Raw genomic sequence first — 18,268 nt, forward strand, 5'->3', positions numbered from 1 at the left:
TATAACTGGAAGTTTGTAACTTTAGCTACCCTCATCCATTTCCCCCAACTCCTATCTCTGGTAGTGACTCTCTCTGTTCTCCGTTTCTATGAGTTTGGGGTTTTTTTTTGTTTTTTTTTTTTTTTTTTTAGATTCTACGTATAAGTGAGATCATATAGTATTTGTCTTCTCTGGATGACTTACTTCATTTAGCATAATGTCCTTGAGGTTTGTGTTGTAGCAGTTGACTGGATTTCTTTTTGTAATGGTTGACTAATACTCCATTTTGTATGTATGACACATTTTCTTTATCCATTCATCCACTGATGGGCACTTAGGTTGTTATCTTGACTATTGTAAATAAATAGATTTCATTTCTTTCAGATATATACCCAGAAGTAGAATTGCTGGATCTTCCAGTAGTTCTACTTTTCATATTTTGAGGAACTGCCATGCTGTTTTCCATAATGGCTGTACTAATTTACATTCCCACCAATAGTATACAAGGGTTCTCTTTTCTTTGCATTCTCCGCATCATTTGTTATCTCTTGTTTTAGGTTTGGTTTTTGTTTTTTAATAATAGCCATTCTAACAGATGTAAGGTAATATCTCATTGTGGTTTTGATTTCATTTTCCTGATAGTGATGTTGAGCACCTTTCCTTGTACCTGTTGGCTGTCTGTATGTCTTTTAGTTCCTCTGCTCCTATTTTAATTGGATTTGTGTGGCTTTTGAATTGTTAGGAGTTCTTTATTTATATTTTGGTTATTAACCACTTATCAGACATTTAATTTGCAAATTATTTTCTCCTGTTCTGTAGGTTCTCTTTTCATTTTGTTTATTGTTCCCTTTGCTGTGCAGAAGCTTTTCAATTTGATGTAGTTCCACTTGTTTATTTTTTCTTTTGTTGCCTTTGCTTTTGGTGTCAAAAAATCATTGCTAAGGGGTGCCTGGGTGGCTCAGTGGGTTAGAGCCTCTGCCTTCAGCTCAGGTCATGATCCCAGGGTCCTGGGATCGAGCCCTGCATCAGGCTCTCTGCTCAGTGGGACCCTGCTCCCCCTTCTCTCTCTCTCTGCCTGTCTCTCTGCCTACTTGTGAGTCTCTGTCAAATAAATAAACAAAATCTCGAAAAAAAAAAAAATCATTGCTAAGACTGATGCCAAGGGGCTTTTATATTTTCTTCTGGGAGTTTAATTGTTCCAGGTCTTACATTCAGTTCTTCAATCTATTTTGAGTTAACTTTTGGGTGTGGTATGGGGGGCTTTCTTTCTTTCTTTCTTTCTTTCTTTCAACTATAGTGGACAATGTTATATTAATTTCAGGTATACAACATACTGATTAAACAATTCTACATATTACTCAGTGCTCACCACAGTAAGTGTAATCACCATACAACAATATTACATTATTAATGACTATATTCCCTATGCTGTACTTTTCATCTCTATGACTTATTTGTAACTGGAAGTTTATACCTCTAAATCTCCTTCAATTATGTTGTCCATTCCCCTACGTGACTCCCTTGTGGCAACGATCAGTTTGCTTTCTGTATTTAAGAATCTGTTTTGTTTGTTTTTAAATTTTATTTTAATTAAATTTGTTGTTTCAAGTTTTTATTTAAATTCCAGTTAGTTGGGGCACCTGGGTGGCTCAGTGGGTTAAAGCCTCTGCCTTCGGCTCAAGCCCTGCATCGGGCTCTCTGCTCAGCAGGGAGCCTGCTTCCCTGCCTCTCTGTCTACTTGTAATCTCTGTCAAATAAATAAATAAAATCTTTAAAAAAAGAAAATTCCAGTTAGTTAACATATTGTAGTATCGGCTTCAGAAGTAGAACTTAGAGACTCATCCTTTACATATAACACTGGCGCTCACTAGAATAACTAGTGCCCTCCTTAATACCCCATCACCCATTTAGATTCCACATATAAATGAAGTCATGTGAATCAAATCATTCTCTCTCTAACTCATTTAGTGTAGTACCCTCCAGGTCCATCAATGTTGTCTCATGGCATGTTTTTAAGGTTTTTTTATTTTAAAATGATTTTAGACATATAGGAAAGTTCCAAAAATAGTGCAGAGTATTCCTGTATATCTCTCACATTGTTTTCCCCTATTGTCAACATCAGGAAATAAATGTTAGTACAACACAATGAACTTAACTACATTCCTTAATATAATTTTGTCAGTTTCCTCACTAATATTCTTTTTCTCATCCAGGATTCCACATTGTGTTTAGTTTTCATGTCTCTTTAATCAAATCTGTGATAATATCTCATTTTTGTTTTTCATGATCTTGACACTTTTTGGAAAATATTGGTCAAGTGTTGTCCCTTAGTTTGATCTTTTTCTGTACTTTTGGCAGGAACACCATGAAAGTGGTATTTTGTCTTTCTCAGTGTGTTTTATGGTGTTGGGTAAGGGGAGGGCACGTTGATAAATCTTACTACTGTGATGTCAGATTTGATTACTTGGTTAGGTTTCACTAAAGTTGCTATATTTTCTTTGTAATTAATAAGTGTTTTCTGGAGGGGAAGCTTTGAGACTATTCAAATATCAGGTTTCTCATTAAATTTTCATCTTCGAGTTCTAACATCCTTTCATTGGCTTTTGCCTACAAAAATCATCACTGTGGTGTTTTTCATTTTTGATTTGGTGAATATTCCAAATAATGGTGAATTTCCATTTCCCTCATTCTTTTTTAGTCTGTCAGTGGGAATTTTACTATAAAGAAGAACTGTCCCCCCTTCCTCATATGTTTGTTTATATCAGTAAGGATTTAAGAGTATTTTACTCTATGGATTATAATCCAGGACTCTCATTTTATGTTGCTGTTTTGGCTTTGGTCGTTAAGAACTTCTTCAGTTTGGCTTCTGTGTCTTTTTGACAGTCTCTCATTATTTTTCAGCATTTCTTTACTTTCTCGTTCCATAGATGTTCCAGGTTCTTCTTGTAGTTTCCCTCCTGCAGTCCAGGAGTCAGCCATTTCTCCAAGGACTCCACTGTGTGGGTAGTGTGTAGTGTGTAGTGTGCAGTGTGTGTGTGTGTGTGTGTGTATGTGTGTGTGGTGAATGGTAGGAAAAAATCTAGATCCTCAGTCTAGTCATTGCTGCTTAGTGTCATTATAGGCCCTCTCTGTTGTCAGAACTAGGAATGTATCATATACTAACATGCACCTACACACACATTTATATTTATTTCTTTATCCATCTGTGAATATATTAAAAGCTATAAATTCCTGCTAATACTTCTGACTCTAATCCAGCATCATAATGTCAATTCTAGCTTTTCCCCTTTGCTTATGTGTAACTCTTTGTACAGTGAGAAACCTGCATCTCTTTATACATGATGTATTTACTTGTTTGTTAAATTCTAGTATACATATAACATATTTAGAATTACTAACCCACATGCCTATGAGAAACAAGTTTACTAGCTCAAGGGCTATATTTGTGTACAGTGGAATATAGTCAAAATACTCTTTCTAGGGGCACCTGGGTGGCTCAGTGGGTTAAGCCGCTGCCTTCGGCTCGGGTCATGATCTCAGGGTCCTGAGATCGAGTCCCGCATCGGGCTCTCTGCTCAGCGGGGAGCCTGCTTCCCTCTCTCACTCTCTGCCTGCCTCTCTGCCTACTTGTGATCTCTCTCTGTCAAATAAATAAATAAAATCTTTAAAAAAAAAATACTCTTTCTAAACTTACTTTAAAAATCTTTTTCATTCCCATCCCCCTTAACGTGGGATGTTATTTATTTGTAATACAGTTGTTTTTATTCTGTTTTGGTTTCCCTCAACATTTTGGTTGATTTTGATTATTTACATATTTGTTTATGTATTTGTTTATTTATGTGGTATATGAAACATTATCATGGTTATAATAGTCATGACTTGGGGCACCTCGGTGGCTCAGTCTATTAAGCATCTGCCTTCAGCTCAGGTCATGATCCCAGAATCCTGGAATTGAGCCCCTATATCGGGCTCCCTGCTCAGCAGGAAGTCTGTTTCTCCCTCTATCCCTCCCCCTGCTCATGCTCTCTCTCCCTCTCTCAAATAAATAAATAAATAAATAAATCTTTAAAAAATATATTAGTCATGACTTTACAAAAAGGTATTCTCATAAAATTGTCCTTCATTCACTATAATACCTACCCCCTACATGAAGACAACCTTTAAAGTTTCTATTTTAGCTTTCCTGAAATCTTTTTTCACAAATGAACAGTTACATGAATATTTTCTAATATTTTTTCTTTTTTTACATTAAGAATAACATACTATAGGGGCACCTGGGTGGCTCAGTTAGTTAATTGTCCAGTTCTTGATTTCTTTTTTTTTTTTTTAAGATTTTATTTATTTATTTGACAGAGATCACAAGTAGGCAGAAAGGCAGGCAGAGAGAGAGGAGGAAGCAGGCTCCCTGCTGAGCAGAGAGCCCGATGCAGGACTTGATCCCAGGACCTGAGATCATGACCTGAGCCGAAGACAGCAGCTTAACCCACTGAGCCACCCAGGTGCCCTCCAGTTCTTGATTTCAACTCAGGTCTTGATCTCAGAATCCTGAGATCCAGCCCCATGTCAGGCTCTGTGCTCTGTGTAGTCTGCTTCTTTCCCTTTTTCTCTCCCTTTGCCCCTCTCCCCACTTGCACACTTTCTCTCTTAAAAGTCTTTAAAGTCTTAAAACAAAAAGAGTAACATACTGTATATCCTTTTTTACTTAACAGTAAGCATATCTTAGAAATTTCTTCCTATCAGTAATTAGAGATCTTCCTCATTATTTTTTATAGTACATGTTTCTCCATTGTGTGGATTTACTGTAACTTATTTACCTACTCTGCTGTGTACTTAGGTTGTTCCAGTATTTTGCATACCAATAGTGTGCAGTGAATAGCCTTGTACATGTGTATTTCTGCATTTTTGGAGGTGTATTTTCAAGGCATATTGTTAGAAGAGAGATTATTAGGTCAAAAGCTAAGTGCATATGTGGTTTTGTTAGATATTGTCAAGTTTCCCTCCATGACCACTGTCCTAGTTTGCTTTTTCAACAGTATCTGAGAACTTTTGTTTCCCCCAGGCTAGCCAACAGAATACATTCTCCATATGTTTTAATTTTTGCCAGTCTGATAGGTTGGAAAATGGTATCTCAATGCTATTTTAAGATGTATTTCTCTAATTACTAGTAAGTTGGAATATTTTTGTATATTCTTAATGTCCCCCCCCTTTTATTTTGGCATGTGTACTTGTGTACGTGTGTGTGTGTGTGTGTGTGTGTGTGTGTGTGTGTGTGTGTATTGCCTTTTTATGTCTTGTTCTCATTGTTCCAACAGGTTTTTGGCCCTTTTCCCTTATAGTTTTTGAGTTTTTTAATAATAGAATTATTGGTTTCTTCTCTGTAGTGTATACTGCAAATGTAAATGTTTTCTCATAATTTGTCAGGTATCTTTTGACTTTATTTATACTATTTTTGCCCTGATGGTTTGTTGAAAATTTTATATAATATGATTTACCAATATTTTTTTGTGACATTAAAATTTAAGAGGAATTTACTCAGGTTTGTTTCCCTTCTAACACATGGAAGGTTTTTTCCCACCATCCCGCAGTGCCACCTTTAGTAAATCAAGTGTTTGTTTATGTGTAGGTCTGTTTCTAGATTCTCTGTTATATCCCATGGTGTTTTTGCCTGTCCCATGCTAATACCACATTTTCTTTAATGCTGTAGCTTTGTAAGAATAGGAAGAAGTTGTGGTAGCTAATGGACTCAGTCTCCTCACTATGTTCTTCTTTAGGAGAGAATCTTTGATATTTTTGTTCTTTTACTTTCCCATGTATATTTTATAATGAGCTTATTAAGTTTCTCAGATTCTGTCAGGATTATTAACATTGCATTAAGTATATTCATCATTGAGATTTCCTATCCATGAACATGATACATTCTCTCATTTCATTTATTTAGGGCTTCCTTTCCTCACTTCCTCCTTTTTGCATTTTTGTTCATGAGAGAAGTTGACCTATACAGTTCCTTTTTTGTACCATCAACATTGCATTTTTTAAAGAAAATAAACTTTTTTTTTTTTTTTAGAACTGTTTTAGGTTTCCAGATATTTGGCCATAAAATAGAGAGTTCCCATATATTCCCTCTCTTTGAGCACATAGTTTCTTCTGTTATTATTACCTAGCTCTTAGGTTTTTAGGTAGACATAAGTTTTTCACTCATTTGGGTAAATACCAAGGAGTGTGATGCTGGATCATATGGTAAGAATATGTTTAGTTTTATAAAAAACTGCCAAACTGTTCTTCTACATTTTATCTTTCTACCAGTGATGAATGACAGTTCTTGTTGCTCCACATTCTTTGGTATCAGTGTTTTGGATTTGGTCATTCTGATAGGTGTATAGTGGTATCTCATTTGAATATTCATTTCCCTAGTGACTTGTGATGTTGAGCATCTTTTTTTATGCTTACTTGCCATATATATCCTTAGCGAGATGTCTGTTTAGGTCTTTGGCCATTTTTTAATTAGGTTGCTTGTTTTCTTATTGTTGAGATTTAAAAAGTTCTTTAATATTTTGGGTAAAAGTCCTCTTGCAAACATTTTCCCCTGGTCTCTTGCTTGTCTTTTCTATCTTTCTTGATCAACATTGCTTTTTCATATCTGAGTGTCAGAGTTATGCTGACTAGTTAAAATATAAATATTCCTTCTATTTTCTGGAAAAATTTGTATATGATTACAATTAATTTTCTCTTAAATGTTTGGTAGAATTTGCTGAAGAATCCATCTAGACCTTTTGCTTTCTTTGGGGAGATCGTTAAAAATGTTTACAGTAGGACAAGTAAGATACTCTGCTTTTTTTCTTAGGTCAGTTTTATTTCACTGTATTTTTCTGGAAGTTTTTCTATTCTCAGTTTTCAAACTTGTTGGTGTAAGGGGGTTTATGATATCCTCTTGTTTTTTAGTATATGTAGGCTGTGTTCTCTGTGTTATTCCTGATACTGTTTGTGCTTTATCTTTTATTTGTCAGTCTCATTAAGGATTTATCAATTTAATTATTCTTTTAGAAGAAACCATTTTTAATCTTTCAGTCCTATCTAGTGTATATTTTCTATTCATGAATTTCAACTTATTTTGTTCTTTTTTCTTTGGGTTTAATTTAGTGGTGTTTTTCTAATTTCTTGAGGTGGTTGCTAACTCACTGATTTTCAGCATTTTTTTTTTTTTTGACATATACGGTTTAGGTTATAAGTTTTTATCTAAGTTGGATTTAGCTATATCTTACAAGTTTTGATATATTGTTATTTTGTTATCTAGTTAAAAATATTTGATACTTTCCTTTGGGATGTCTTTTCTGTCCTAGAAGTTATTTATTGATGTATTTCTATCATTTTAAACATGGAGATTTTCTGGTAATTTTTATGTTCTTGAATTCTAACTGAATTCTTGTATTTGCATTCTCATTTTCTCTAGTAGTTGATATATCAGATGCAGTTTCTCTGAGAAGTAGGATTTTATGTAAATTAGCTTTAAAGATACTGTAAATTTTGGGGCACCTGGGTAGCAAAGTCTGTTAAGCAACTGACTCTTGACTCCGACTCAGGTCAGGATCTGTACTGGGCTTGAAGCCTGCTTAAGATCCTTTCTCTCCCTCTCCCTCTGCCCCCCCCCCCAACCACTGCTCTTCTTGGATGTTCATGCTTTCTGTCTTAAAAACAAATAAACAAACAAACAAGCTGTGCTCCCCGCGCAGGATATTTTATTGCAGTTGAAAGACGTATCTATTAACAAGTGTTGTAATTATGGGTTATAGACAGAGTAGTTAATTTTGAGTTATTTAGCTTATTTTTATTTTTTTAAATTTTTGATTTGAAGCAATTATAGACTCAGTTTCCTTTTAAAACTTTTTAAAATATCTGATATATCATTAGATTATAGTGAATGAGGTCCTTTTAAATAATGTTCATTTTATTACCTGACAAGTTTTTTTTTCCTTTATGTGAGAAACTTTTCTGAAAATAACTTTATTGCATTCTTTCCAGGATAGGTATTTGTTAATATTGTATTTGGGAATTTGAAGCAAAATGAACATTAGTCTTACCTGTGTTTACCTTTTCAAAAACTCTTAATAGGTCCATCCCTGATTCTCCTGCCCATATGCCTATTTCTCTCTTACTGCTGATTGCTGTCTTATTGCTACTTTCCTCTTTTTTTTTTTTTTTTCTTCCCCCTTAAGTAGGCTCTGCCCTCAGCCTGGAGCCTAACTGGGGATTGAATTCATGACTCTGAGATCAAGAGTCAGATGTTTGACCAACTGAGCCACCCAGGTGCCCTGCTATTTCCCTCTTTGATAGCCACACCACAGAAGTATTTAGTTACAAGCAAATATTTTAGGAGTTGCTAGCATTTGTATAAAGGTTATGTTAATGTTCATGTAACTTAAGGGCAAAGCAATTATCTAGTACTAAATGAGTCAGGTTTCCTATTTTAACATATACGTATGAATTCACTTATCAGTGCTGAATTAACGCCCTACTCTGGGGATTTAAAATGTGTGATTGCTTTATTATATGCAAGCACCCTGTCACCATAAAATGGTCTATTATTTGACAACAATTATGTATACAATTTGGTAAAATAATTTTTTGAAATGTAAAAATGGTTAAAGAAATGTCCCATCTTAAAAGTGTTTTCAGGGGCGCCTGGGTGGCTCAGTGGGTTAAGCTGCTGCCTTTGGCTCAGGTCATGATCTCAGGGTCCTGGGATCGAGTCCCGCATCGGGCTCTCTGCTCAGCAGGGAGCCTGCTTCCCTTCCTCTCTCTCTGCCTGCCTCTCTGCTTACTTGTGATCTCTCTCTCTCTCTGTAAAATAAATAAATAAAATCTTAAAAAAAAAAAAAAAAGTGTTTTCAGAGTGTTATTTTGTGCATAGCAGGCATTTAGATTATAGTACATATTAAAACCCACTCAGTTGATGGTAGTAATATAATCTGTGGTAATAATAGGTATATGAATGAGAGAGAACAGTATTTGAAAAGTGAAACATGTATATGCTACATAATTGATATATTAAAGAAATTTCTTGTTTAAGGAAAGGTAGCTGTTAGATAGGCAAGTTGGAGAAAGAGGGGCACACTAAATGGTATATTGGCGAGCTTCCTGAAAAGCATAGGCATAGTAATTAGAAGCATATTGATTTTTAAATGTCAGCCAGCTTTTATTCTCTTCTTTCTCTAGCATCTTTATTTGTATGAACAGTGACTATTCTTACTTCTGAAGGGGGTTTATTAAGGTTTTTGTGAACATTTGTTATATAGGAAATAAATTACCACTGCTATATATAACTAACATTAAACTGTGGTACTGGCAATGATTTGTGAGATTTAATTTCTTATATGTTAAGAAATTCTCCATTTCACAGTTGAGGTTTAGAGAAATTGCCTATGCTTTCTACTTATATTTGGTGAACAAATGCCTTTAGTCCTGTTTATGACCTTCAACACCATGCTAAAATGAAGTACTGCAAGTATCACTTATATTTCAAAATTAAGTAGCTTTTTGCTAACTTGATTTGATCAAGATTGTGTTCATCAGCTATTAACATTCTTTCAGTAGCCTTTAATGCTTTATGAGCCTTTAAAGAATGTCGAGGACCAAGAATGTTTCTGGGAGATTGAATGTCTATCTACCTTATTTCATAAAATGTAAGGTGCTTTGAGAGTGTGCTTTCTTAGTCTTCCTAGACTGAGTCAATGGAAACAGTGATTATAAGATACCATAGAATATGAGAGGCAGGGGCGCCTGGGTGGCTCAGTGGGTTGAACCGCTGCCTTCGGCTCAGGTCATGATCTCAGGGTCCTGGGATTGAGTCCCGCATCGCATCGGGCTCTCTGCTCAGCAGGGAGCCTGCTTCCCTCTCTCTCTCTGCCTGCCTCTCCATCTACTTGTGATTTCTCTCTGTCAAATAAATACATAAAATCTTAAAAAAAAAAAAAAAAGAATATCAGAGGCATCCAGTTTTCAGAGAAGTTAAAATATGAAGAAATTCATATCCTGGAATTACTGAAGTAGAATTTTTGAAGTCACTAACTAAATTTAAACGGATGGTTGTGATAATCTTGTGTTCTGATTTTTTATGATTAGACCAATATGGTATCCTGAGAAATTTTCATAAGGTTGTTTTGAGTTTATAGTCTTCTGTTCACTTTAAATACTACTCAGTGTTTCATTTTCAGATTCATGCAATAGAATTATACAGTCATCCTTGAGATCATTTTTTTACCTGCTGTAAAATGCTATTAATTTTCATTACCTAGCTCTGAGATTTGTTTTGGCCTGGTTCCTGTAGGCAAGGAGTATAGGCAAAGTTTTTTCATATTCTTTATGTACACTAAGGTTAAGAAGGGAGTTAGTGTCCATTGAGAAAAGATCTATGATAAAAGAAAATGAGATAATCATAAGAATGTTTATGTTCTTCTCATACCCTGTACCACTATACGCTCCACAAGCACAGTTCAAATGATGGTGTTTCATTCACATTGTTTAATGCAGTCAGGAATGATAGCTCTCTTTTAAGTGGAAATAGGAAGGGAAGGAGGAGTCCTAGAAGGTAACTTACTAATTTTTTTAACGCTCTGTATGGTTTGCTTTTTATTTTCATGTGTATTTTTTTATAAGAACTAAGTACATCTTACAGAAATATGACTTCATATTGCTTATAAAATAAAGATATGGCATTTGACATTCTTCATAGTTTATTCCAAACTTCCTTTGGGTTTTCATCTTCAACTAAATTATCCCTCACTCTAGCCATACTTGTCTACTTTTTGTCTCAGATCTACATTTTCACGACTTGTTTAAATTTCTCCCTTTGCCTTACCCACTCTTTAAGACTGAACCAGATCTCACCTATTTGAACTTTTCCAGCTCCCTTGATAGCAAGTACCTTTTATTCCACTATTTTGCAGTGGCAAATACATGTATATTGCCCTTATCAGAGACCGCCTTTTGGTAGCATTATTTATTTATGTATCTGGTTTTCCTTTATATTTTTGGGACTGAGTTATTTAGGTTTGTATTATCTCCTACAGTACATAGTATAGGTGTACAATGAGTGTTTCTTGAATTTAATCCTTACAGATTTTTAAATACATGCATTACTTCTTTTAGTTTTTTCCCAGAATACTATTTAGTAATTTTGCCAGAATTACTAATATGTTAAACTATTCTACATCTAAGTTTCCATTCTCAGCATTTACTACTATTTTCTAAAGTATAAGAATTTTTCTTGAATCATTACATTGTATATCGGAAACTAATGTAACACTGTATGTTAATTATACTTGAATAAAAAAACAAACAAAAAAGAGAAGTACCCTCCTGTGACAACCTATTTCCAAATTAGTTAAAAAAAGGATTATTTCTCAGCTATCTCATAGAGCAAAAGACAAGAATAACTGCAAAGATAGCTTTTTCACAGTATCTATTTGGTATACAAATTATGATGATTATATGAGCTTTTTATATAAGGAAGAATGTTTTCAAAATAATATGCTTTGTTTTTGTTTTGTAGGTTACTTCCTCAGAATGTTGGTCTGCTCTATGTTGGAGGTTATGAAAGACCCTTTGCACAAATCAAGGTACGATTGTTCATTTTCCAGTATATTTTTCTTAGATGTAGTTCACTTGTCCAGAACCCATCAAAAACCTGCAAATAACCATCAATATATCAAAAATATTATGAATGTGAATTACTGATTTCATTTTGCATTATCTCTCTTGAACAAGTAATTCAGTTTTTCAGAGGATTGTTTAATTTATTTATTTAGTGTTTTAAGATTTTATTTATTTGAAAGAGAGCAAGAACAAGCAAGAGAGAGAACACGGGAGAGACACAGGGAGAAGCGAGAAGCAAGCTCACCGCTGAGCAGGGGGCCTGATGCAGGACTCCATCCCAGGACTCTGGGATCATGACCTGAACTGATGGCAGACACTTAAACAACTGACCCACCCAGGTGCCCAAGAATTGATTATTTTAATATTCTTGCCCATAGTAATGAGTTGAATTTGACCAAAGCACTATTTAATGTGTACAGTTTGATAAATTTTGATATGCTTCGACTTGTGAAACCATCACTACAATCAGCATGGTAAACATATTCATTACTTCCAGAAGTTTTCTTGTGCCTCTTTGAAATTCCTCACTCTTGCCCTTTTTACACTTCCAGTCCCCAGGGGACCACTAATCTGATTTGTGTCATCATAGATTAATTTGCATTTTCTAGAATTTTATATAAATGAAAGTATACACTATTTGCCCGGTCTCTCTCTCTCCCTCTCCCTCTCTCAGCCTCTTTAATACAGCATAATTATTTTGAGATTCATCCATGTTGTTGCACTTACCAATAATTCATTGTTTTTAATGCTGAGTAGTACTCCATTATGTTAGAGCATAGCTTCTTTATCTTTTCACCTGTTGATGGACATTTCGGTTGTTTCTGCTTTCCGGCTACTACGAACACTTGTATACAAGTCTCTGCAGGGATATATCCTTTAGTTTCTCTTGGGTAAATACCTAAATTGGCAATGGCTGGGTTAAATTGCAGTTGTATGTTTAACTTTTTAAGATACAACCAAACTATTTTCCCAAAATAGTGACAGTGCTAGTTCCTCCATATCCTGGTATCGCCCATCTTTTTTTTAAGTTTAGTCATTCTTATGGGTACATAGTGGTATTTCACTGCAGTTTTAGTTTGCATTTCTGTTATGCCTAATAATGTTGAGCATCGTCTCACGTGCTTATTTTTCATCTGTACATCCCTAGTGGTGTGTGTTCAAATCCTGCCTTTTTTTGAATTAAGTTTTCATGTTTTTACTCGAGTTGTGAGCATTCTTATATCTTCTGGATGTTAAGTCCTTTATCAGATACATGATTTGCACCTTTTTTCCCCCCAGCAATGGCTTCTCTTTTCCTTGTCTTAACAGGGTTCTCAAAGAGCAGAACTTGTTAATGCTGATGTTTAGTTTATTAGTTTTTCCCTCATGCCTCATGCTTTTGGTATTGATCTAAGAAATGTTTGCCTAACCAAAGTCACAGAGATTTTTCTCCTTCATATTGTAGAATCTTTCTAGTTTTAGATTTAATATTTTGGTTTAATATTTATGAGTTAATTTTTTAATATGATTCAAAATTCAAGATATAGAGGAATGCTGAGCTCCCTGCTTTTTTGGCACATGGATATCTACTTGTTGTAAAACCATTTTTATTGTTATTTAATTTATTTTTTTAAATGCACGTTGTCCTTGTTAGTATATGTGTTGCTGAAGCAAGCACTAAAACCATTTTTTAAAAGCTATCCTTTCCACCCTTGAATTGCCTTTGCATCTTTGTTGAAAATCAGTGACTATATGTATGTGAAACTATTTCTGGATTCTTTATTCTTTTCCATTTATCTGCGCCTATCCCTCCACCAGTACCACAATATCTTGATTATTGTGTCTTAATAATAAGTCATGGAGACAGATAAGATAAATCCTCAAACTTTGTTCTTTTTTGAAGTTGTTTTGGCTAATTAGATTCCTTTAATTTTCACACACATTTTAGAAACATCTTGTCAATTTCTCTAAAAATGCCACTGGAATTTTGACTTGGATTATGTTAAATCTATAGATCAATTTGAAGAGAAATGAATTTAATAATATTGAATATTTTAATTCATGAAGACCACATTTTTTCAATTTGTTTAGATTTTTAATAGCTCTCAGTAATATTTTGACTCAGTGTATTGGCCTTGTACATTTTTAATAGATTTATCCATAGGTATTTTATATTTTTGATGTCATAAAAATATTTTTTAACATTTTTATAAAGACTTTTGTGTAATTTCTGTATTAATAAATACAGGGAAAAGTTTGAAGTGAAGTATAATTAACATACAATAATATATTACTTTCAGGTGTACAATATAATGATTCACCTTTGCTATACATAACTCAGTGCTTATCAAAATAAATATACTCTTAGTCCCCTTTATCTGTTTCACTCGTTCTTCTGCTAGCCCACTTCCCCTCTGGCAACCACCAGTTCTCTGGATTTAAGAGTCTGGGTTTTTGTTTGTTTGTTTGTTTCTTTTTTTTTTTTTAAGATTTTATTTATTTATTTGACAGACAGAAATCACAGGTAGGCAGAGAGGCAGGCAGAGAGAGGGGGGGAGGCAGGCTCCCTTCCAAGCAAGAGCCCGAGATCATGACCTGAGCTGAAGGCAGAGGCTTAACCCACTGAGCCACCCAGGCTCCCGTTTCTTTTTTTATTCATTTGTTTCTTAAATTCCAGATATGAATGAAATCATATGGTATTTGTCTTTCTCTGACTTGTTTCACTTAGCATAATGCCCTCTAGGTGCACCCATGTTGTTGCAGATGGCAAGATCTCATTGATTTTATGGCTGAGTAATATTAGAGTTTGTGTATGTGGGTGTGTGTGTATCACATTTTCTTTATCCATTCATCTGTTGATGGGCACTTAGGTTCCTTTCATATCTTGGCTATTATAAATAATACTGCAATAAACATAGGAGTGCATATATCCTTTTGAGTGAGTATTTTGTTTTCTTTGGGTAGACACCTGGTAGTGGCATTATTGGATCATATGGCAATAATGTCTTTAAATTTTTGAGGAACTTCACACTGTTTTCCATTGTGGCTACATCAATTCACATTTTCACCAGCAGTGCAAAAATGTTCCCTTTTTTCTACATCCCCATGAACAGTTGTTATTTCTTATCGTTTTGAGTCTAGTCATTCTGATGGGTAAGGTGATAGATAGCTCATTGTAGTTTTGATTTGCCTTTCCCTGATAATGAGTGATGTTGAGCATCTTTTCATGTGTCTTTTAGCCATTTGTATGTCTTATTCGGAAAAATGTCTATTCAGGGCACCTGCCCATTTTTTAATCGGATTTTTTTTTTTTTTTTTTTTTTGTATTGTAAAAGTTCTTTATATATTTGGGGGTATTAACCCTTTATTTTATATATTATTTTCTACTATTTTCTCCCATATAGTAGGTTGTCTTTTTGTTTTATTGATGATTTCCTTTGCTGTGCATAAGCTTGTTATTTTGGTATAGTCCCTATCAAAATACTGACAGCGTTTTTCATAGAACTAGAACAAAAATACTATGTATGCAATGTATGGATCACAGAAGACCCCAAATAGCCAAAGCAATCTAGAAAAAGAAGAAGAAAGCTGGAGGTATCGCAATCTCAGATTTTAAGATATACTACAAATCTGTAGTAATCAAAACAGGATAGTACTAGCACAAAAGTGGACACATAGATCAGTGCAGCAGAATAGAGAGCCCAGAAATAAACCCATGCTTATATGATCAGTTAATCTATGACAGAGGAAGCAAGAATATACAGTGGGGAAAAGAGAGTCTCTTCAACAGATGGTCCTAGACAGCTACATTGCAGAGTAATGAAACTGGACCACTTTCTTACTCAAGAGACACCAAAAAACTCAAAGTGGATTAAAGACCTAAATATGATACCTGAAGGCATAAAAGTCTTAGGAGAAACATAGGCAGTAATTACTTTGACACTGACTATAGAAACATTTTTCTAGATATAAAAGTATTTTTTATTTCAGTTTCTGATTGTTCATTGCTAGTATATAAAGATTCAGTTTTTATGTGTTTACTTTAAATCCTGCAATTTTACTATACTCAATTATTAGTGCTAGTATTTTTTTCTTTTTTTTTTTTTTAGATTTCATAGGATTTTCTATAGAAATGATTACATCATCAGCTAATAAAGATAGTTTTCCCCTCTTCCTTTCTGATCTGGATGCCTTTTATTGCTTTCTTTTGCTTCCCTACATTGACTAAAATCTGCAGTACAGAGTTAAATAAAAATGTTAAGAACAGACCATCCATGCCTTGTTCATGATCTTAGAGGGAAAGCATTCAATCTTTTATCAAAAATTTTTATAGTAATAGTACTTAAAGATTGAATCCTAGATTCCATTTCTCAAATGGAATGATATTATGAACCTTCAAAGTAATTAATAAAAAGGACAGTTTGAGTTCATCCTTTTTTGTTATAACTTTTTGTTAAGTTTTCTGACAGGCCTGTGAAATTTGTATTGTGTTTTTTGTTTAGTTCTCTGATTCTTCTTCACATTTATTTCTTGGCTATAAAAGTTTTCTCTTGTTCCACTTGAGGGGTGTGAGTTTAAATTCCTTTCTACCTGCATACATGACATGTATTTTTATGCTTTGAAAAACAAGGATTTTTCAGAATAGACTGAGCCTGAATAAGACATGTAAAATATTTATTACTGAGGAGGTTTAGTAACATTACTGACATTTTTTAATAAAAAAAAATCTTATTTTAGTTACTGTAGCTTTAGCACCTCTTTAAATACCTCCACTAATTTAATTTCAATCAAAATGCTCTCAAAAGTTCACCATCAGGATCTTAACTTGTGGACCCTCTTAAACTTTTCTAATTTCTTAAGTAGTGACAAGCATTCAGATACATTTGCTTTCTTCTATTTTTAATATCCCTGGAACACAAGTTGGCAAGGATTTCTTCATAGACCTCACTCTCTCTCTTGTTCACCTAATTCAGCAGTATAGCCAGGAATCCTAATAAGTTTCTGCAGGAACATTTTGAAAGCCTAATTTTTTTCTGTCCGTTGGTTTGGAAAATCCTGTTTTTCCTTATTAGAACTGAAATAACTATTAAAAAGTGAGAGGCTTACATTATATATTCAGGAACAGGAACAATATGTGTGTGTGTGTGTATGATAGGTTTTAAAAACATATTCTAAGTATACATATGAAGTTGATTACTCCTTCACTCACCTGATTTATTGACGTAACATTTTCTTTATCCAGGACTTTCTTAACAAGCTCAGTGACATAGGTCAATCCTTTGTCAACCCATTATCTTTATTTGTTTATTTATTAAAATTTAAATTCTGTTAGCCTATATATAGTACATCATAAGTTTTTGTTGTAGTGTACAACAGTTCATTAGTTGTGTATAACACCCAATGCTCATCACATCACGTGCCCTCCTTAATGCCCATCACCCAGCCCTTTATGCCTGGATAATCAACTTAATGAAGAAGGTGCATTAAGGGCACCTGGGTGGTTCAGGTGATTAAGCATCTGCCTTTGGCTCAGGTCATGATCCCAGGGTCCTGGAATCAAGCCTCAGATCGGGCTCCCAGCTCAGTGGGGAAGCCTTCTTCTCCCTCTCCCATTCCCCCTGCTTGTGTTTCCTCTCTCATTGTGTGTCTCTCTCTCTCAAATAAATAAAGGCACCTTTTCCTTTTGATGTTACTGTGAGAAAGTGTGAAAAAGATTTCTCTCGTAAATTGTGAAAGGATTTCTTATCTTTATTAATTATTGAAGTTCCTTCATAATTCTTATTATTCTTATGAAGATGCTATATTGATCCTTACCTAAGTAGAATACGTACAAGTTAATTGGAAAACAATAAAATAATCATATTTTAAGTGCTTGAGATTAGTAAGGTTCACTTCCTTCCTTGCTTTGTACCTGACTTGTTTTGGACATGAAATAACAGTACTTGTTATGTTCATCTTTCTCCCACTAAACTAATGATACTATGTTGTATAGCATAGATAGCAGATATAATCTTTAATAAATGGAAACTGCTTTGATTTCCCTAAGAGCATACTGGTTGAATTTTTTTGTTATATGAGATAGGAAACTGTTCACTTGAATATTTAGGAAAGAGAATTCTTACTCATTAACATAACAGGACTAAGTTTGAGTGACTAGGTGGTTAGAGGTTCTTTTTGTTAGAGACTTGTTACAGCTATGTTTAAAAAAAGCAGGTTCATTTTATAAAGATTCAAAAGAGAAGGATAAGAACACAAAATGGGTATAGATATTTAGACAAATGTTAAATGAATTCAGAAATTTGCTATAGCATGACAAGAGATATCTATACTATAAATGAATAGCATGACTCCATTACAACCATTCTTTTTAAAAAAAACTTTTTTTTTAAATTAACGTATAATGTATCATTTGTTTCAGAGGTACAGGTCTGTGATTCATCAGTCTTACACAGTTCACAGCACTCACCATAGCACATACCCTCCCCAATGTCCATCACCCAGCCACCCCATCCCTCCGCCCCTCTCCACTCCAGCAACTCTCAATTTGTTTCCCGAGAAAGGGTCTCTTATGGTTTGTCTCCCTCCCTGGTCCCATCTTGTTTCATTATACCCTCCCCAATGTCCATCACCCAGCCACCCCATCCCTCCGCCCCTCTCCACT

At 34.5% G+C, this 18,268-nt stretch overlaps 1 protein-coding gene across 1 annotated transcript in view; it reads left to right on the plus strand.

Moving 5' to 3' along the window:
- The window catches only part of RNGTT (RNA guanylyltransferase and 5'-phosphatase), a 342,236-nt gene that overhangs the window by 266,306 nt on the left and 57,662 nt on the right, over nucleotides 1-18,268 (plus strand). The window contains exon 14 of the mRNA XM_059177113.1: nucleotides 11,525-11,591. Within this exon, the coding sequence (XP_059033096.1) occupies nucleotides 11,525-11,591 (67 nt within the window). The remainder of the gene's footprint in view (nucleotides 1-11,524; nucleotides 11,592-18,268) is intronic.

The sequence above is a fragment of the Mustela lutreola genome, chromosome 6, assembly GCF_030435805.1.
Source record: "Mustela lutreola isolate mMusLut2 chromosome 6, mMusLut2.pri, whole genome shotgun sequence".
NCBI lineage: Eukaryota > Metazoa > Chordata > Mammalia > Carnivora > Mustelidae > Mustela > Mustela lutreola.